General features: G+C 38.2%; 1 protein-coding gene across 4 annotated transcripts in view; it reads right to left on the reverse strand.

Annotated features, from left to right (window-relative positions):
- The window catches only part of LOC109411760 (uncharacterized), an 89,186-nt gene that overhangs the window by 25,848 nt on the left and 40,647 nt on the right, over positions 1 to 22,691 (reverse strand). For all 4 annotated transcript variants that reach the window (XM_062849054.1, XM_062849052.1, XM_062849053.1 and 1 more), the window contains exons 6-9: positions 17,976 to 18,000; positions 17,247 to 17,424; positions 17,026 to 17,168; positions 16,834 to 16,954 (exon numbers count right to left, since the gene is read on the reverse strand). In XM_062849054.1, coding sequence (XP_062705038.1) covers positions 16,834 to 16,954; positions 17,026 to 17,168; positions 17,247 to 17,424; positions 17,976 to 18,000 — 467 coding nt within the window. The remainder of the gene's footprint in view (positions 1 to 16,833; positions 16,955 to 17,025; positions 17,169 to 17,246; positions 17,425 to 17,975; positions 18,001 to 22,691) is intronic.

The following is a 22,691-nucleotide window of genomic DNA, read 5'->3' on the forward strand; positions in this document are numbered from 1 at the left end:
GTCCTAGATTGCCCAAGGACGGTGACGAATTCTGGTGACCTCATTTCGTCCCTTAAACCGTGAGCCACTATAGATGAATGGTGGTGGATGGATGGTGTTCTTGTTTACAGTTAACAGTCACGTAGAATACATACATACCCACATATACCGCCACTGGCTAGCCGCATTAAAAAGTGCCTTTCCACGCGTTGTCCGGTGGAGTGAGTAGAAAAAACGTTGCGTGTTCTATTGGGAACAAAAATGTTGAGCTTGGAAAATCGTTCCCCACGGCATCATCGTGAGGTTAATGGCTTATCGAGGATGAGGTACTTGACATGGGGCATTATAGGACAATCGTACTGAATGCTGCTTATGCTCTAATTGACTTAGAGCAATCCTCGTGTAATAACTAATGGCCTACATCGATAACCACATGATGTATTTTTTACGAGCTGTTTTGAGTTAATAGACCTGTCTATTCATTCATTCAATAAATCTGAGTTACCTGTGTCGTAGGAATTAGGGTACACCAGAAAAATTGTATTTAAAATATTCGAAAAGCTTTTCTTAACGGTGTCCGGCCGTTTGGCCGAATTAAACAGAATAGGACATAGATCATGCACCCCGAGTTTAGATATTTTGCATTGTGATTTCCGAGCGGTAACTTCTAGTCGGTAAACACTGCAACGCTGCTGAAGATGTATCATCAAAAAGTTTCGATTTTGCGTTAGTAATAATTGATTATTCACAAGTTGAAAAGTACGCAACAATTTCAGCTTCGGTTTTGTCTGCAACAAAAAATTTTGAGATCATGTCATTATCTGTCACCAGTTGGAATAAAGAGTAATCGCCGCTTCTTCTTTGTTGCTAGTTTTGTGTCTCTTTTGTCTGACAATTCTCTTCACTGATTCTGCGGAAGTTTTTGACACTCTCATTCGCAATATGGTCAGGTCATCCGAAATATTTCCTTCTTTGAATTATTGGCTATTCTTTCTAGTTTTGCAATTCATGAATTAGTTGGCGTTGAAGCTGCCAATATTTGACCAAAGTTTTTTCCTTCTTTGGATCATAGGCTATTCTTTCGAGTTATACTGATACGGAAAACAGTGGCTTGATCACTTGGTTCATCATTTTTTTCCGACCAAACGGCATTCGGCCAAATGGCATTCGGCCAAATGACCCTTTCGGCCAAATGGCGTTCGGCCAAACGGCGTTCGTCCAAATGAACCAGCCTCAGACTGCAAATATCTATAACAACTAAGATTCTGTGTCATTAATTGGCTCGGCTCATGGTATTGAACTCCTGATTATTGTTGAACTTTCATGAACCTCGAATTTTTCTTCGAAAATGATTATAAGGTATGTGTACCCTTCTTGAACCTATGCTCCATGTTCATCCTATTAAAAATAGACTATTTAAGCACTAATTGTTTCCATTCTTTTTTTTCAATGCATGCTCATGCTGCAATGACCTCAACAGTTGTCAAACAACCACATCTTGGCAAGACAAAGTTTGCCGGGACAGCTAGTTTTCTATACAATTTGGAAATTAAGGTGTATTGGTGCATCACTGGGCTTTCAAACGAATCATTGACTTTTTACTTTGCAATGATTGTTTGCCTCGCGTTTTTGAAGTGATAAAAAACTGATAATTATGCAGTAACGCAGCTGAAAAAGTATCATCGCAATCACTGCGAGTGAGCATATGGGATGATACTTTTTCATACGAATATTCGCTTTCGTGGCTGAGAATTATCACTTTCCCGAGCAGAGGAAAATATCAAAATAATAACAACGGAATCACAAAATCTGTTTTTATATCTCGGTTTGTTATTATTAACTTATTAAATCATCACCGTTCCATAACATGTTCTGTTGGGCAATCTTATTTTGTTATAATCGTGCTCTTGGTATATTTTCTTTAAATTACATTTCAATAACATGTTTTGTTGTAGCACAAGTTCAGTTATTATTGTGTCATTGAGACTGTACAAATATTCGATCATTAATATTACAACATAACTAGCTTTGCAATCAAAACTACACCATTCGAGATGTTCGTTGTTCACAGCATTCTGTGAGGAACTGTAAGAGAAAATATTATTTTGTCATCAGTTCCTCTTCTTACTGACATCACGTTTTAACTGTGACAGAGCCAACTTATCAGCCTTTTGTTTTATAAGTACTTTGAAAAGTATACCTGTTTTTTTGTCCCGGTTTCAGTTAGGTATGAATACGAAAATAGAGAGTGTAATAGAGTGTTAGCCATTTTATGAAATATTTTGGATCAACTGGTGGAATTCAAGGACGGACAACACATTTTCGACCAAAATGTAAAAAAAAAATTAAGTCATCAAGAACTCCATTGATTATTTTTAGACATTTTATTTTTATTGATTTAACTGCATCGAGCCCACTTAGATTCACTTGGATAAATGTGTCAATCAATGAGGTAATAATGTAAATTAATCTTATAAACAATGAACCACCTAATGAAGGGTTTCAAAACGACGGTAGTTTTTCATCGTAAGTTGTTTGGAAAATAAACGAAAACTATTGTTTCTCTCTGTTTTCGCTAATAAATCGCTTGCGACAACAATAGCGTCCCAATTATGAATGAAACATTTAACAATAGATCCTATTGTTGCGTATCCCATTAAATGCATATGGGACTTTGAAGGAGTTCCTATCCGCAACAGAAAAAAGCAAATTTTGTTTTCAGATTGTTATCAATAACGCATTCATATCAAAATTTGTTATTGAAATATTTAAAAAAAATCGCTGTTATTAAGTTGTTATTGAAACCAACAAAACATGTTATTAAACAGGTCTTCCAGGAACATTTTTTTGTTATAATTTTTGTTATTTTGCCGCTTATGACAGACAAGTTTATAACAGGATATGTTATGTAAATAACATGAAAATAACTCTTTCCGCTACTCAATTATTTTTCCAAAATAACACATTTTATTATGCTGTTGCTATTCCCTTCTGCTCGGGTTGAAATTTCGAGCCACATATCCAACATGGTCGATGCTGATGATGCCGTAAGAAGCCTTAATCCTTCGCTAAAAGATTGTTTGAATCAAAAACTATGTGTTATAGCAATCAAATTGTTTAGGGGCTGTTCATAAACCTCGTAGACCAAATTTCGGCCATCTCAGACCCCCCCTCCCCCTCGTAGACTTTTGTTCATACAAAAATTTTGAAATTTGTATGGAGCGTAGACTTCGGCCAGACCCCCCCCCCCTCCCCCTAGAAGTCTACGTTGTTTACAAACGGCCCCTTATCATCATTAGAAAACATGCTAACCCGCTGTTTCATCATACCCCACCCATTTTAACTCGCCCTAGTGTACCTAGTGCTGAATATGTGTTCCGTTCCCCTATTCATAACACTAGTTTACAAAATAAAACGAAAGTCGTGAACTCCTGTCAACGACCAACATTTTTGAAGCATAATTTAGCACTGATTTCGAAACCGTGCTTCAAAAAATTTAAAGTAGAACAGTTTTTAAGTTTTAGCTCAATATCGAGTTTTACAACTTTTTAAAATATGGAATTTAATAAAATTCAAATATCTTGCGTTTTGTTCAACCAATTTTAATTTTTTTCCGTAAATTAAAAGCTGAATATAATACCATTCGATCATCTGAATGCAGGTTTTGCGTCAGATTGATGAAAGTCAAGATATTGGCGAGTTGTGGGGACGATCTTCTTATATTTTAGCAAAATTTCCAAAAAATTATGAAGAAATGTATTTTTTTTCAATAAGAAAAAAACAATTTAAAAATTCTTTCTCAACGTTTATTTGACATATCATATGTGGGTGAGTTACAGTAAAAAATACAGCTCAATCGGAGCATTGATTACGGAGAATGAGATGTGTGAAGTGAGCGACTTTGCTTAAAAGTAGAACAAAAATCGATTTCAAATCATCAACCTTGTATGGAAAGTCGAAAAAATTTCCGCTCTACTGTAATTTTTTTTCCTTCGCGTTTTCGAACCCAGGGCATGATTCTACACCAAAAACGATCATCAGCTTACCGAGTTCAAAAATGCTGTAAACTAGTGTAATCGGAACTAGAAAAAAATATACCAACAATATTGTTTTTCCATTCATTTTGTATGAGAGGTACTCTGCCGTGTGCAGTATGTCCCATGTTAATAGGGATTCCCATAGAATATGAGACAACTATGTTGCGCACGGCTGTATTGTCGTTTAACAAAGTATTCATAAGTTGTAGTGTGAAAAATAGTCGAAATCAGGGGCAAATCATAATTATATCTTCTATGGAATATGAAAAAAATATCAATTGTGAAAGAAAATAAAAAAAAAGCGAAAGTCAAAAAAATATTGAAACGTTGGCATCGTGCGGTAGTTTAGTTGGTAAAGCACTTGTTTTTCCTCTATGGTTATAAGTTTAAATCGTACCTGTGCTATGGATTCAATTCATACTATCATATTCATTCATCTTAGGCTAATTAGGAATCACTTTGACCACTTCGACAGATTGGTAATTCGAAACTTTACACTTTGCGGTTGGTTAAATTCTATGGAATTAAAGTGTTAGAAGTGTGCTACTTTATGACTCGCTGGTGGGGCTCCGCTGAGAGCTCCTTCTGGGATTTCTCCAAAACTTCCTTCCGGGAAACACCTTCAGGGATTCCCCCCAGGCATTCGTCGTTTCTCCAAGAGTTCCATCCAGTTTATAGCCAATCATCGCGTACGTCGGACGTGCTCTCGCTTCGCTTACATCGGCAATCATGTGTGGTGCAAGAAAAAACACCATCGTAGTGGATTTCAGCGTTCTACCGGTTCGCCCGGATTTGAGAAAAGTGCAGAACTTTTTAGAGGATGAAATACACCTCAAGTACTCGGATGTTGAAAGCATACAGTTGCACCACCACCGCAACTGTGTGCTGATCGAGATGAAAACTTACGAAATTGCCTCGCGTTATCAATTGGAGAACAATTGTAAACGTACAGTGCTTTGTGCGGGAAAATAATTCCGCATCCCCGTGTATGTGGATTGTGACTTCGTGACCGTTCGAATACACGATCTCCCTCGGTCAATGGATAATGCCATTATCAGCAACCATATGCTGAAGTATGGGGAGGTGATTTCCATACGGAATGATACATGGAAGCATTATTTCTCCGGTATTCCAAACGGCGTGCGAGTGCTAAGGATGCGATTGTTGCGTGACGTCCCATCGTTCATCACCATCGATGACGAAAGGACAATGGTTTCGTATTTGAATCAGCCCAGATTATGTCATCAATGCGGTCAACCGGCCCACCCAAATGAAAAGTGTGCGGGTTCCAGTACTTCAACTCGAGCTTCAAACCAGCGCGAATCAACTGAGCCATCCGGCGAGCTGTTCAACTTAACTGATTTTCCTCCTATCAACAATATTGAGGAGTCGTCACCCGTCACAAAGCAACCTACAGCTGAAGACCAAAATCAACAGAACAACGAAGAATGGACCGACGTTGAAGACAATGGGTCGAATGGATCGAGCACATCATCCGATTTTCATGTTGTGACAAAGAAGCGTCGGCGATCCACCAAACAAAAGGACTTGCAAAACGGGAACGAAATCAAAACAGTCTGTTCTGAACAGGGGTCCCACAATACGGACCACGATAATGCATCACTCGGCACTTCGTCGACCGGAAAGAATGTTTTGTCGAAAAATAAAAATCGAAAGGGAATAACATTTACTATTTATAATCCAAAATAAATATAAAGAATGTTGGCTCTGCAAAGCTGAAACCGGCGAGTGAGCCTAGAAATAAACGATATGGATAAAAAAAAAAGAGTTCCATCCATTTCTCCCAGGGTTTTTCAGTGAGCTATTTGTGATATTCTTCGAGGAATTTATCCCTTTAAAAGTTCCCTTTGGGATTCTTTCAGGAGTCATTTCTGAGATTCCTTCAGCAGTTATTTTTGAGATACCTCTAGGAACTCCTCTCGAGCTCTTAAGTATCCTTCTAGGATTTCCTCAGGAGCTCCAAGATTTTTCCGGGAATCTGGAGTCTTCTCCAAATTCCTATCGAAATTTCTGCAAGAATGGCTTCCAGGACTTCTCCTCAGCTTTTCTCCAGGATTCCTTCAGGATTTATTTCCGGGATTACTTCAAAAATTCGTTTCGAGATTTCTCCAGAAGTTCGTTTTGAGATCCCTATAAGAATTTCAGCTGAGGTTTCTACAAGAATTGCTCTCAAGTTTCCTTCAGTTTTTTTTTTCGAGTTCTTACTGAGCTTCCTTCAAAAGTTTCGAAATACCTCCAGGAATGCCTCCAGGTGAAGGAACTCTTGAAGAAGTCGTAGAAGAAATTCCTGGAGGAATCCCAGGAAGAGCTTTTCTAGGAAAATCAGTACAAGGAATCCTCAAAAGAAGGATTTCCAGAAGCGACTCCCTGGGGAATCCCAGGAGTAAATCCTACAGAAATGACAGAAGTAACTAATTGATCCCTGATTAAATTGCTAGTCAACCTCAGAAAATAATGCTGGAGGAATCCCAGAGGGAACGGTAGAGAAGTCCTAATCTTAGAATATAAAATCCTCAGATGGAGGAGTCCTGGAAGGAACTTCTGGGAGAATGAATGCCTGAAGAAATTTCTAGAGGAATCTCTTTTTTTATTCAAGTCGTTTATTTTAAGCTCATGCACGCAAAAAAAATCGTTCCGATATACGTGCACTCCCAATCACGGCAACGGGAACAAACGAGAACTATGCATAGCAACGATAACAACAATAAGAAATGTACACCGTGAACTAGATTTCCCGTTTTCTAGAACGCCCCACGCTATGTCTGAACCAGCAGATTATAAAAATTGCATGTACATCGGGTTTCTTTCCATAAAACATCAGTATTCAAGCTATATTTTCATTTGCAGAAGGTTTCAAAATATTCTATCGGGAAAATTTTGATTTTTCCATCTTTTTGACCGTTTTTCATACAAATTTGCTTGAAATCCTCATTTTCGGTCAATTTCTCTCCCATACAAAATGTATGGAAAAATTTTCACCGATAGAATATTTTAAAACCTTCTGCAAATGAAAATATAGCTTGAATACTGATGTTTTATGGAAAGAAACCCGATGTACATGCAATTTTTATAATCTGCTGGTTCAGACATAGCGTGCGCCCATATTGACAGCTGGAACTAGTTTCAGTTCACGGTGTATATTTGCTTGTTCTCATATTTGCGTTTGTTTGTTCACGTTTATCAGAACGGTTTTCTGAGCGTATGTGTTTAACAAAAAACTTTACGGAGCCGATATTCTTGTTAACTAATTTCTTATTCTAAAATCAATTTGAAAACTAATAAAGAGTTCTGCGTGCGCATTTCTTTTTCACGCGAGGGCTGGATCCTGAGCTTGAGGCGGATGCTGCAAATTGAGCCCTTCGTTGATCGGCAGTCGGGTTTCCCATTACTCCTTTTATCGCCTTCGCCACTTCCTCTAATTTCTCCATTTGGGTCATCGGACGCCATTCGTCTTCAGAGCCTGCTCCGGATTCACAAACGGCAGATTGTTCCTCTTCTTCCTCCAATACGTTCGATATTAGCTGATCCGTGTCTTCCATCACTTCAATTATTTCGATCTCCGATGATTTCCGATTTGATGAAACCGCGTCTTCCTCTAAAACAACAGCAGAATACGAACGAGGTCCCTGGTCCTTCTGTTGTTGTTTCTTCGGCTGTTTCTGGGTTTCACATTGAGGGCAGGAATCCTTGCGGTGCCCTACCGCTCGACACATGAAACAAACATTCTTCAGTCCATCATAAAACACTCGTCCCTTCCAGTTTCCGACATCAATCGTTGGTGGTATGTAGCAAAAAGTTTGTCGGACACATAACGGTTAATTATCTCGCACATTTCGATTGCACCGCAGAAGCACTGACGAACGACTCAACGGTGAACGACCGGGAGGCAAAGCACCACGTACCGTTTGCTTTCTAAACAGAAGCGGATGGCAAAAACAAAACGAATTGCAAAGCGCACATTTGCTGCGACCGTATCCGACGGCTGCTGCGATAGAACTCCTAGAGGAATCTCAGGAAGAATTCCTGTAGGAACTTCGGAAATAATTCCTTGAGGAATCCCGGAAGATATTCCCACAGGAATCGTAGATAAAATCTTTGAAAGAATCTTGTAAGGAGCTCCTGGAAGAATTCCAGAAAGAAATTCTGGGGGAATCCCAAAAGCAAACCCTTCAGGAATCTAATAAGATTTCTTGGAATCCTGGAAGACCTTAGGAGACCTAGAAGAAACTCCTGGAGAAATCTCGGAACGAATTCTCAGAGGAATGAATTCCTGGTGGAATCCCGAAAGGAGTATCTGGAGAAATCCCAGATGAAACCTCTTTAGAAATTTCAAACGAAACTCCTGAAAGAATCCCTAAAAAAGCCTCTAAAGGATTTCTGAATTACAAACCCTGAAAAAATCCTTTGGAGCATTTCCATAAGCAATTACTGGAGCAATCTTACAAATTCCTGGAGCTCTGGAAGAAATCCGAAAAGAAATTTTAGAGGAATCCCAGGAGGAGTTCTCCTAGAGGAATCACGGAAACAACTCGTGGAGGAACCCCAGGAATAATTCCTGGGGGAATTTCAGAAGGTATTCCTGGAAAAATCCCAGAAAAAAAACTACAAGTATTGAATAAGATGAGGATCTTTATGTATATAATTATCAAATTTGGCTTTTCTGGGTAACTATTTTAGAAATTCATTACTACTAAAGAATTCTCAAATTTTCTGGCAAGTTTTCTGGAGATAAAAAAGTTTGGTCATAAAATAACATCATAAATACATCGCGCCAACTACATCTAGCACAGAACAATTTGTTTTTTTTTTCTCGAGGGTATTCTGTTTAGAAAAAAATGACTCTTTTTTATGCGCTATATGAAAAGTTACTGCCTGTACTTTACATATAGTTGACCATTTTTATATTTGTGGAAATGTTACTCTAAGGAACAGCCTATTTCAAAGAATAGGTATATCTCAGATTTAGTTGAAAACGCTATCATTCAAGAAAGAAAAAGAAAAAAAAAACTACTGAATAAAAGGCCACCGTATTGACATGAAGAGAAAATTTAAGCAAAGTGAATTGCAACGTATACCAAGCATGTTTTTAACCTAATGATTTAGCACCTTTAGAGCATTCGATCTAACGACGTTGGACTGGGGCAACATCTATTTTAGGTACCGTAAACCGTGGTCAAATTGATCTCCGGGTCGAAATTGATCAGAGGTTTTTCCGTTAGATTGTGCATGCTTTTAAAATTTTCCTTTCATGCATTGTGCAGTTGGAAGCAGATACTTAAGGAGAAACTTCAAAGAATACCAATATGGCTGCCACAATGGCCGACTTAGACCCCTACTCACGTTTTCAAGAGCACAAATCTTAAAAAATCGTAAACAAATGCGCTCAATTTGGAAAAGCAGCCTCTTTTTGCAAGTGAGCAAAACCAGGAAAATCAAGTACAGCTTGGTTCGATGCTTCGTTCGTCAGATTTGTGCCTCTAAAGTTTGTATGCAAAATTGCAATGGTATTTCTTGATGTTTCACCTTAATGATATTTTTTTTTTTTTTTTTTTTGAAGAGTGACCAGGTGGAGCTGCAGGACAGCTGATAGCAAAGCCTGGACCCTTTCCCAACTTTCCCCCTACTAGGACCAATACTCACGATGGACTAGACGATGTCGTCAACTTGAGCAAAGTGTGTAGTAATTAGCATTGGGTCGTAGTAGTTTTTAAAAATACTGTTTTTAACTTTTCCCATCGCACTTAGTGTTTTGATCGAATGGAAGCTCCAAAGATAAAAAGACACTACACCGTCTTCAACCAGAGGTTGTACAGACTGAACAAGCACTAACATATGACAACGGACAACACACATAACACCCAGTGGCCCAGTGGAGAATTTTCCGTTTGACGAAAAGTTTTCCCCGACTGGAGCGGGAATCGAACCCACACTCCGAGGCTTACGAAACGTCTAGATGACTGACGCCTCTAGCCGCACGGTCACGAAGCCCAGATGATTTGATAATTGAACAATATTTCAATAATCGAAAATCTCCGAGGTCACTAGACAACATTCAGAGATAAAAAAGGATGTCTATGTCTATGTTAACGCCTTCAGAGTAAGAAATATACAAAGAGCAAAAAGAAAAAAAAAATGTGTCGTAGCTATTTTTTAAAGATTTGATATTTCTGAAAATTATTCGAAGACAGCTACCAGAGCTAGCGTTTTTAGCCGATATGGGCAACTAGTTTTTCTGACAGCTTCCCCGAACAATAATCAGATAATATCCTCAGTTATTTTATAATACATTCTGAAAATTATTTCAAGCTGATTACCAATAGTGTCAATAACCGATGTTAGTCACTGACAGCACCAGCATCATCCCCAAATAGCTCTCATATTAGTGTTAGATAACACTTTTTGAGCTTCCATTCGATATTGTAAAGAAATTTGTCAAACCCTATTTGTCAAAATATAGTCAATAATGTATCAAATTGTGTTTCTAATTTCGCTAGTCGCCTTCTGCATATCTGTGATCATCTCAGTCCAAAGTAATAATATATCCATCGTAGCTCTTTACATTGTCAACCGTCCTAAGTCCTAACTAAATTCCTGCTTTTTTGATCAGTGAAATAATACCGTCTAGAAAAGTTCAGTCAACTGATTTTTGTCAAGAATAAAAATGATAATGATTATTTGTCCACTTTTATAAATTCACAAAACCCATTAAAATAAGAAATACAAATATAAACTCCTATAATCAACAGTTTTATCTTTACCTAATCAGTCCATAATTTTCTAATTGTAATGAATCTAATCTGTAAGGTTGTAAGTCAACTTATCCTAGCGTTCCCTGTCCTGTGTACTAAAGAATTCAAGTAACGAATGATGGGTGTAACGCAGAGATCTCCTCTACCCACTCTTGCGTTACGTTAAATTTAACAATTATTGTTAAATTTTAGAAAATTCAAAGAATGCAAAGATTAGGTCTATGCACGCTGATATATAATTTGTTTTTGACTTGTGATAAATGCACGACGGATACTCCTTTGGTTCCCATTAGCACTTACGGCGATTCCTTCACTTGCGCTCAACTCGTAAACTAGATATATCTAGCTCAAAGTCCAAGCGGTGGTGAAGTGGCGCTAAAGTGCTAATGGGTTAAGCCCTCCCATCGCGTCAAGATCGAATATCCAGGGGGAGGGATGTTTCACCTTAATGATATTTGTAAGAAAACTATTTGAAGTATGCTTTATCTAACAGAAAGACAACTGATCAATTTTGACCCAGAGATCAATTTGACCCCGGTTTGCGGTACTGGCTTTCAGAATAGTGACCTATTCGGGGTAATGGTATTTGAGGTATATACTATAGTGCCCTTTGGGGCAATGGATCAGACAGCGGCACGCGTGTAAATCGAAGGGGTACCGCTGCCCGATCACTTTTGCACTACAGTGGTAGACATTCGTTTAGCCGAGGTATATTTTTTCTATTTTTTTCGCAACTGTAATACAACTTGTCCTTTTTTTACGTCCATGCTTGGCTAAGCGACAAAAAATTCTACCGCCAAGACAAGGTGCAAACTCAACATTTTCATATTTTTTAATACATCTCCGTGATTAGAAGAAGTGTACGAAAATATAAAAATGTCAATATTGATTATTATTTTGGCAGTAAAATTTTATTTCGCTGAGCCAGTACTGGACGTAAAATAAGGTTTAGGTGTAATTTTATGTTCTTTTTTTAATTTTTGGAGGATCTTCTAGGTAATTTGCAATGGAATGAAACCAAATATTATTTATTTTATGGCCAAGAGATGAACCAGCCTAGGGCTGAAAATCTCTATAATAAAGTAATAATAATAATAATAAATTTTATGGCCGTACGCAATTATTTTGTATGGTGACCCTGCATTATAGATCGACATGTAAATCATACGATCATGAATTTGGTCGTTTTCAAAAGTGTTGCCATATTACGCATCTCATATAAGTAAGTTATAGTATTGATAATGTTTCCAAAAGATTTGTTGTAGTTATTTTCATCGAAAGTGTTTTAAAAGATTCCAATAAAAGTATCATGACGAGTTCAGGTTGAAAATCTACGAAAAACAAAGTTTTTAACAGAAAAAATTACCGCAAACCATAAAAAAATTACGTATTTATGTATTGTTTTGTTAAATTATGATAGTTTAACTTGCATAAATCACAACGTTTACTAAGTAGTACTATTACGTCTTCTTATAGCTCCTAATATAATAATATATAATGCCCAGTGTGCAATGGTTTAGAGGAAACGGCGGAACACGTTTAGTTCGTGTGCCCGCGTTTTCGCACAATGCATGACCGCATGCTTGCCACATGCGGGGAGGACACAACTCCGGACAACTTGGTCCAGAGGATGTGTAGGGGTGAGGTTAGCTGGAATGCCGTTTCAACGGCTATCACCCACATCGTCTGGGAGCTACAGAGGAGGTGGAGCGTGGACTCGGAGAATGGCTAGTCCAGATGCAGTACAAGAGATGGTCCAGGGGTTCGAAGTCGGCTTCGTAGGTCATACCGGTGCCCTGCGGTCGAGATCGACCCTTACAGCGTTTAAGTGGCCGCGGAGAGGAAGTCCCGGTAGCGGTGCTGTCGTGGCGTCGGTCTACTGGGTTGGATCCGAACCCGCGGTTGGAAAGGGGTCGCCGGCAAGGGTCGGGGTAGGTGAGACCCTGCTTTTTGCAACCTTCGGGTGCATCTGATAGGGCCTGAAGGGTAATGATACCCTTCCTTACGGGCAGGTCAGATCGGGTTGCACGTGGGCATCAGTTCTTGATGTCTTCTAAGCAGTTGGGCGCGGGTGGGGTTGACCCTGCCCGCCTTCCGAGGACAAAGGGAGTGGCGAGGACCACTCGAAAAACTGGCTAAGCGCCAGCATGCTACCGTGATGGACTCTCCAGAGCGAGTCATCGATGTTCGTTGCTGCTAGGCTACGGCAGCTAACCTTGTGGGTGCGATATGCACTAGCCCCTCTCTGAAGCAATACCATCTTGGTGGTTCCGGAGAGACGTAGGGTTTGGCAACCATAGGAATGTGTTTTAGTGGGTCGAGGAGAGAGTAGTCCTGGACATTGTAACGCTGTTGAAGATCTACCATCAAACAGTTTCGATTTTGGGTTAGTAATAAATTATTATTCACGAGTTGAAAAATACGTAACAAATTCAGCTTCCTTTTGGTCTCCAACGAAAATTTTCAAGATCTTGTCATTATCTGTTATCAGTTGGGATAAAAATAATTGTTGCTTGTTTTGTGCCTGTTTTGTCCGACAATTCTCTTCTCTACTTCAGAGACTTGAGACTTTGTTCGTTGATAAGTACATACATATTGCCCCTTTTTGTGTAAAAAGTGGTTCTGAACTGACGTAGAAGTTTTCACGAGTACGAACACGTGAATAAAAATGGGCCATTGCATCAAATCTGCCCGGTGTCTTATTCTACATATATGGGGTGTCCAAAATATTTGCAATAGGCACATTTTGTCAAAATTCAAATTGACGTAACTTTGCCAATGTTTTTTAATTTTAGGGTATTGTTCAAGATCTAGGAACCTTGTACGGACACCGCAGATGTTTCGGATACTCCAATGGTATGTTAAAACGCTTTTTTCCGCAGTCCGCCATTTTGTCTGACGCGTATTTTTTTTTACTTTAATATTTTTTTCCCAAAAACTAGGTTTCATTCCCCGGACAATAGTGGCAAAAGATTGAAAATCCATCATGAATTCGCTGGCATATGGCCATTTCTGTAAAACAGGTTCTACGGGCTTAGCTAAATCCCTGATTGTACAGGATGACCCATACTTCTAAGCAAGGATGGCAACACTCACTTGTTATTTTCTCAGCACAGAAGCTTGCAATCAAGAAACGATGTATGGACGAAGTTTGCCGAATAGAGTAGGGCTCACACACGCATGCCAAAGTTGTAAGGGAGCTGCGAAGGCAACTCTCCACGAGGTGAATGTAAATTACACTCACCTCGTGGAGAGTCGCTTTCACAGCTCTGTCACGACTTTGGCATGCCTTTGAGAGCCCTACTCTATTCGGCAAACTTCTAGTATAAATCACAAGAAAAAAGTCGTCCATACATCATTTCTTGATTGCACGCTTCTGAACTGAGAAAATAGCATGTGAGTGTAACTCTTTGCAAGTGAGTGTTCCCATCCCTGCTTCTAAGGTCCAGTGAGATGTCTTTTTACAGAGTAACAAAAATTAACTTTTGGTTTGTCTCAAGAGCAAACTTATGTGTATCTGACAGGTTTTTGGCCGCTGAATCCGGGCTTAGATTTGCTCCAACACTTCATAATTTTGAGCTATATCCCAATTTATAAGGCAAAATATGCGATTTTGGACTTTTTTTGACTGCAAGCCATTAAAGCATGGAAATATATTTTTTAAGCAATCAAAGCATAAATTTGTCAATTAACATCTAAATTCATGACTCATGCAAAATATTTTGTTTTACCAAATTAAATTTGATAGTTTTAAGCGATTTACGTTAGGTACGATATTTCCCATAAAAGTCACCCTCCAAAAGTTGCATGCAAGTTTACATACTGACATAAAATGCTTAAATCTCTCAAATTTGATTTGGTGAAACGAAATATTTTGCATGAGTCATGGATTTAGATGTTAGTTGACCGATTTATCCTTTGATTGCTTTAAAAATATATTTCCATGCTTAATGGCTTGTGGTCAAAAAAAGCCCAAAATCGCATATTTTGCTATATGTATAAATTGAGGTATAGCTCAAAATTGTGACGTGTTGGAGAAAATCTGAGTCCGGATTGGAATTCAGCGGCCCAAAATCTGTCAGAGACACATAAGTTTGCTCTTGAGACATAAAAATGTTGCGCTGTGTTATTAATCGCCTCGCAAAATCATGAAGTTTGGCATGGTTCCGTTAACTCACTAGTTTGACCTTGAGCCTAGAACCGGTTTCGCAAAAAACGGCAAAATCTTAACGAATTCTTGATGAACTTCCAATCTTTTGCCACCATTTTCCGGGGTTTTGTAACAAAATATGTAAACATGTCTAAAGGTCCTATCTGCAGAAGAGAGGTTCTCTTTGGTTTCCCTCTCTTTCGTTAATATCTCAGCTGTTTATTTGTATTATGATTGTCTCCTTGCACTGAACGATGGTCAAAACAATCGTCTTTCGATTTGTACTGCAAAAGTAGTTGAAAAGTGCACCATTACATTGCAATAATTGAAAAAGAAAGTGAACAAAGAGAGCCTCTTAAATGCAGATAGGACCTATTGAAATGTTTGGCTTGATATAGGTCAGACAAGATGGTGGACTGCGAAAAAAATTTCCTTTTCACATACCCCTGAAAAATCCGGAATATCTCAGATGTTCGTACATGGTTCCTAAAAGTTTTAGGCTTAACTGCCGTGAATCGCAAGTCAGTCCCATATGTAAAAAGTAGGCATTGAGAAAATGGACTCCTAAGTTTTTAAATTCGATTTCTAGGTGAAATTAAAAAAAAAATCCCAAATTGTTTCAAACATTAAAACGTAATTGCGAAATATATAAAACTGATTTAAAAAGTGTTAGATTTTGTACTTTAGGGTACACAAGTCCGTAATAGGATTGACTTGCAATTACTTTTCATTGTGGGACAATCTGACTTGGTGTTGTTTTTCGATTTTACTGAACAAACTATATATTTTTATTCACACAGCTGGAAGATCATCTGGAGAAAGATCGAAAACTGTCATTAACTCAATTTTGCCCAAAATGCAGATGGGACTGACTTGCGATTCACGGTAGTAAATCTTGGAAAAAATCCTAAAACTAGATGAACTTCCCCGACCATTGCATTTTAAATTTTTAAATCGATGATTTTTTCGCAAAATTACGTCAATTTAAATTTTAACAAAAGATTGCCTATCCCAAACAATTTGGCCACCCGTGTAGGTAACGGAGTGCCAATGAGTAATGAACGAGAAAAATGCCGCCATAAACTGAATGGCAACAGAGAGCGGTACAGGGTTTCAATGTGAATAAGAAACAAATCCACCGTAACAAGAAACGGAAGCACGAAGTGAGTGTGCTTGCATAGGAAAGCATGAGTCGGAACGATATGCAGAGGTTTTATGCAACTGTCAATGGAGTACAGAACAGGACTGCGCCAGTGCCTGCCATGTGCAATGACTGGGAAGGAAATTCGCTGCTTTTAGCGAAGATTTAGTGAGCAATGCAATTTCTGATACATTTGATGGCTGGAAATTCTGGCTTCAGTCTTGGGGAAATAACTCAATTGACTCTAATCTTGAACAAAAACATTAAATTCTGAAAAAAGCATAAATCAATTCGTATTTTATTATTGTCTATCCGGTTGGAGTCAGGACAGACATTCAAACAAAAATTGCCATTTTCTTAGTCCACAAGTGTCGCAACTGTTTCGCGACTAGTGTGCTGTGTTGCTAATGACAAGGAGATAGATGCGCACTATTTCCGAAATGATTCAGAAAACGTCGCGAGTCGGGTCGCGATTCAGTTGTGCGACGTTCGGTTTGGTGGCGGCTCGACAATAACCCATTACTAAAAACCCGAGAACGGTCGCGTCGTGTACTGAGTACACACACCATGAAAAAAGCACGCTAGTAGTACACAGCTTGAGCGTGGCGTCGCCAAAGGTGGTCAACGACGCAATTGCGTTAGCTTAAATGTTGTATTGATATTCTCTTTCTGGCCAAATATTACGTAAAAGTGGTTTGTTCAAGTTTTTCCATTTGTATACCATTACATACATGTGTTATAAAAATATTAACATACCTTGTCATAATGTTGGGGTTATAGAACCTCATGCCGTTTCGAGATTGCCGTATCGCTCCATTGTCGATGGCCGGATCAGTCGATGGACGAGATTCATTTTGAATGATTCGATTGGCGCTGGCTGAAAAGTGTAAAAAAACATTAAATATTTTTTGTTCAAATCAATCATTTAAATAGCCTGGCAGTATTTACCTATGGTGTCACTCATGAAGCCGTCACTCAGTCGCGTACACAGCCTACTACGGGTCGGCCTTGCCGGCTTCATCTCATAGGGATTGCTGTTCTTTGCATTCAGCCCATTTCTGCCACCCTGTTTGGGCTCCATTTCGGGAAACCTGCAATTGATCAAATCGGACTGGGTTCACACAACACGTATCTACTACACATCTTTATGTTTTCCGGCAAAACGTCACCTTGAAATCGTTGACTGTTTGGCGTATCGTCCGTTCGGTAGTTGTTTTATGTTTCCACCGCCATTACCATTGTTGGATATGGGAAGCTTTCGCTGGTGTTGTTGTTGTTGTTGCTGTTGCTGGTCGTTGAGCTCCGGATATGACCGTGATTGTACATTTCCATAGAATGGTCTCGATCCTGACGGGACAGCAGTTATCATCAACGTCATCACAGGGTCAACCGAAAAATAGGACCATGTATGATTTGTAATGCATTATTACAAGGAAAGAAAAGAAAGAAAATATTGTGAAAATTTTGAATATGTAATCAATCGAAAGGCATGCTTCCTCAAAAATTATAAAATTTTTAAATTGAAAATTTGAGATTGAATTTAACGAGCTTCACATAATGTTGCCAAGCAAATATATAAGCAAGTAAGGATTGAAATGGTAATTGAGCCGATAATCATTATCATCAACTAGTGACGTGTATGTATTTATGCATGTGGTACAGTTTTCTTTGGTGACCCAGAAAAATAACTCGGAAGCTATCGACTCGTTTTACATTTACATGGGCGTTTCGTTGGGTGTGGATATGAATGAATGAGCTGTTTTTGAGTTATGTTCTTTTGATGACGGCGAATAGCGTGCTATCGGAAGATGTTGTTGCCTAGATAATTGAAGTGTTGTGTCGAATTGGTGGATTGTATTGCAATGAGACTGAGTATATTGCGGCTAATTCCAACTTACCATTAGTTGCAGCTATGTTACCGTCCTGAAGTTTGCGTTTGTGCCAAAGGTAAGAATAACGTTCATAAATAAGGTTATACTCAAAATGCAAATTTGTACAATGATCAAATCGGAAATAAAAGCTAAACTTTACGGATTACAAAAAACGAAACTCCTAAAACTGTTATTATTTTAAAGTGTGTCTCATTGGCAACACAGTGAAATGCAACATTTTTATGAGTCATATAGTGTCGGACAAGATAATAAGACCACTAGCCATTTTTCATACAAAATGACCAAGTTTGACGATGTGATGTCCGGTTTATAGTGAACCGATTTGGCTGAAATGTTGACAGTTGCCATGGAGTAACGTGAATTTTGATTTGTATTTAATTGATTAAGTTTTGTTAACTACATCAAAAGTTACAGATATACGAAACGACAAAATAATAGGACCATTTTCAGATTGCCATTATTAAAGGATATATGAGAGTATCTGATACATGATCTGATACTTGATGATTGATAAACTAGTGCTAACATTAAGGATGCCATTTAAACTTGGGGACATTTTTATTGAATTGACCACGAATAACCATCATAAAAATCTGTATCTTTGGAAATAAGTAGTGAACAGAACTCAATAAATTTATTACAAATCAAAATTCCCGTTATTTCAAATCGACTGCCAAAACTTCAGCCAAATCGGTTAACTTAACATGATCATTTTAAATGAAATAGGACCGGTGGTCTTATTGTTTTGACCGACACTGTAACATGTGCAACCACACTAATGTTTACTCAACTTTTTGTTTGAATGTAATCAATACACAAGAACAGTTACAAAATGTGTTTTAGTCATAACATGTTAGATATTTGGTTTTCTTTGAAATTATGATACGGATTGTCGTAATGACATAAACTGATACTTCTGTACTCGAATTTTCCATTTTATTTTGGCTTATTCTAATCTTCCTAAACAGATTTTCAAACATGAACCACAGAAGCTTCTCTGAAGAAAATCCGTGGAGAAACTCCTGGATGAATTCCTAAAGGAAATACAGAATGAATGTCTGAACTCAAGAGGAATTACTGGAAAAAAATCCTAGGGGGAATTCTGAAGGAATCCTTGGAGGAATTCTCGTAGAAGTTCTTGATGGAATTACTGAAAGAATTCCTAAGTGAATTTCAAGAGGAATTCCTGAGTGAATTACAAGAGAAATTCGTGAAGGAATCATAGGAGGGAGGAATTTCTGCAGAAGATTTACTAAAAGAATGCTAGGAGAAATTCGTAGAAGGATTCCTAGAAAAAATACTGGAGGAACTCCAGTCAAGTGGATTCCCTCTAAAAAATTTTGAGGCAAACTTTCTTGAGTGAATCTCACGAGAAGTTCTTGAAAGCTGCACAAATATCAGGAGTGATCAACAGTGGCAGTAGTGATTCCCTAACATCAACTCTAAGTGTTCTACAAGTACAAATTTCGAAATTTTTTGAACAAGTGAGATCTTAATGGGTCTACAATGACGTAAAATAGTAATTTTGTTTATTTACTTTTTGTCTTTGATCATAAATATGCTAGAATTACTGATTTTTGGTTCAAAGAACACTGCCGTCCTACGCAGAATTGTCCCATATTATATGGTAATCCCTAATTACATGGAACAACTATACGTAGAACGGCAGAACAGGTGAAGTGTGAGGTAACGAGACTCCACTAAGCAAGGAGTTTTGAAGAAATTCGTGGAGAAGCATCTGGAAGTGTCATAAAAAAGTTCTCAAAGGAATCCCTGGTGAAATCTCTGGAGGAATTCTTGGTGAAATTCCTGGAGGGATCTCCCTGGAGAAAATTCTCAAGGAATATTTTTTTAGAAGCTCCTGAAGGAATCCCTAAAAACCCTGAGCAAATCTCACGAGGACTTCGTGAAGAAATATCCGAAGGAATATAATCCGAAAAAAAAAATCATAGGAAGAATTCGTGAACAAATCTCTGGAGAAATAACTGGAGGAATATCCGAAGAAATTTCTACAGGAATCTGTGGGAGAGATTCTGAACGTACTTGGAGTTGGAGAAATTCCTGAGGAATTTCAGAAGGAATTGTGAAATACTTGGCGAATTTTCAGAAGTAATTATAGGAGAAATTTCTGAAGCAGAATTCCTGAAGAAATACATTAAAGGATCCCTGCAGAAAATCCTGGACAAGGAAGGAATTCCAAAGAGATCTCTGGAGAAATTTCTGAACGAATCCTCGGAAAAAGCGCTGGAGAATAAACTCCTCGGAACATCCTTGGAGAAATTCCTAAGCGGATCTACGAAGGAATACTTGAAGGAACCCCAGGCGGAATTCCTAAAGAATTGCAGGAGAGTTTCCAAAAGGATTGCCAGTGGAACTCCAGGACGAATTCCTGTAAGATTACCAGGATGAATTCGTGAACGATGAATCCTAGGAATAATTGATTGTGGGTTCTTCAGAGATATCCCAGGATTTTTTACCTAAAGAAATTCAAGAAATCTCGGGAAGAAATTCCTGGAGAAATCCCTGAAAAATCCTGAAGAAATCCCTGGAGAAAATTGTGAAAGAATTTATATAGGAATACTTGTGGAAGTTCCTGGAGGAATTCTTGGAAGAGATCCTGAGTAAATCTCAAGAGGATTTTGTGAAAGAACACCAGGAATCCCAGGAAGATTTCCTGAAAGAATCCTAAGAGAAATTGGCGAACGAATCTTTGGGGAAATTACTGCAGGAATTCTTGAAGAAATTCCTAGAAGAATACCTGAAGGAATCCTTGGAGGAATTCTTGAATGAATATCAAGACGTTCCTATTGCATCACGATGAGAATTGCTCGCTGGCGTAGTATACGGTTTGGATAAAAACTGATCATAAAATGGAGGGTTCAAGAATTTCAGAAGGAACTGGGAAATACTTGGAAAAATTCTAGAAGGAATTATAGGAGAAATTTCTGAAGGGATCCCAAGCCAAATTCCCAAGTGGAATGCATGGAAGACTCCCTGCAGAAATTCCTAGAGGAATTCCGAAAGGAATACCTGAAAGAATGTTCGAATAGATCTATGCAGACATTTATTTTACAATTTCCAAAGATATTTCTAAAGAAATTTCTGAAGGAATCCTTGGAAAAAGCCCTGTACCAAATACTGGAGGAGAAACCCCTCCAGACATCCGTGGAGAACTTCCCTAACGGGCGCACATAGGAATCCTTGAAGGAATTCCGGGTGGAATTCCTGAAGGATTGCCGGAGGAATTCCTAAAAAGGATTGTCAGGGGAATCCCAGGGCGAATTCCTGAAGATTTCCAGAATGAGTTCCTGAAGGATGAATCACAGGCATCATTCATTTTGAGATTCTTGGAGGATTTTCAGAAAAGCTGAAAAATTTTTCGAAGGAATTCCTAGAAGAACTCCAGGAGTGTTTGGCAGAAAAAGTCTCCATTGAAAGAAATCATGAAGCAATCCCTGAGGAAATTTTTAAAATAATTTCTGAACAAATTCACTATGGAAGTGACGGATCAAGCACTGGATGAACGTCTCGAGGTATCCCTACTCAAGTTATTCAAGAAATCACTGAAAAAATTTCCGGAGGCAGTGTTTCCATGAAATTTGAGAAAATCCTGATACTACCCCAAGAAGAACATGGACAAATTTCTGAAAGAATTCCTAGAGAAATTCCCGAAAAAATACCGGTGTTTTGCCCTTAGCACGACGTTTGATTGAATTGAATACCTTCTCCCCGAATAAAGACTGGATTCGAAAAAAATGAGACACAAAGAATAATGTATAACTTTTGATTGCGTGTACAATCGCTGATTTTTTGACCAGGAATGGTACATTATGTGTAAAATTTCATCAAAATCGGTTAAGTGTTTGCGGAGATATCGTCGAAACAATTTACCATTTGAGAATCTTGGGCGAACGAACACTTTAAAAAATATTATTATTTTTTACCTAATTGTGGTAACAAAAATACTGAACCGATTTCAATGAAAATTTTTCTGTTCAAAAAGTATGTATGTGTAAGTATTGTCTCAAAATTTCATTCAAGTTGATTATACGGTTAAAACGTTATAGCCATATATGTAGCACTATGTCGCAATAAGCAAATGTGGTTTTTGGTATAGTGACACTCAAACTGCTCTAACTTTTAAAATGTTCAACCGATATGGCTGAAATTTTCACTGAAAACAGTTCAACACACTGTCAAAATTTCATAAAAATCGGGACACTGTTGCCAATTCTACAGTCAAAATATTGCACCCTGATTTTAAAATGTTAAAAAGTGCCCAAAATTTGAAAATCCAGTTTTTTTGTTTGAATTGTTTAAAAAAAAAGTACTAAACCGATTATGACGTAATTTTCACCACTTATTATGCCTTACAACAACAAAATTATAACCTAAACAATTTTTAAAATAGATGCCCAAGATTTCCAAAATCACATTTTATTGTATCGACAATATTTGCGCCAATAACCGCTTTTGATTAAATTTTTAGGGTATTAACTACACATAATATGGGTCATTCCGCGCCAAGTGACCGACCGCTTGCAATCGACCATCACGGATTTGAACCAAATTTGGCTGAAACATTTGTTTAGATGGAAAAAGAAAAAATCCAAATTTTGGTGCCGGATCACCCCTCGGCCCCTGGCAGCACCCCTCGTTTTGGCCGATATGAAAATTATCCTCTCTTTCTTTTATTTTTATCATTGAAACGATTGCACATAG

The sequence above is a fragment of the Aedes albopictus genome, chromosome 2, assembly GCF_035046485.1.
Source record: "Aedes albopictus strain Foshan chromosome 2, AalbF5, whole genome shotgun sequence".
Lineage (NCBI taxonomy): Eukaryota > Metazoa > Arthropoda > Insecta > Diptera > Culicidae > Aedes > Aedes albopictus.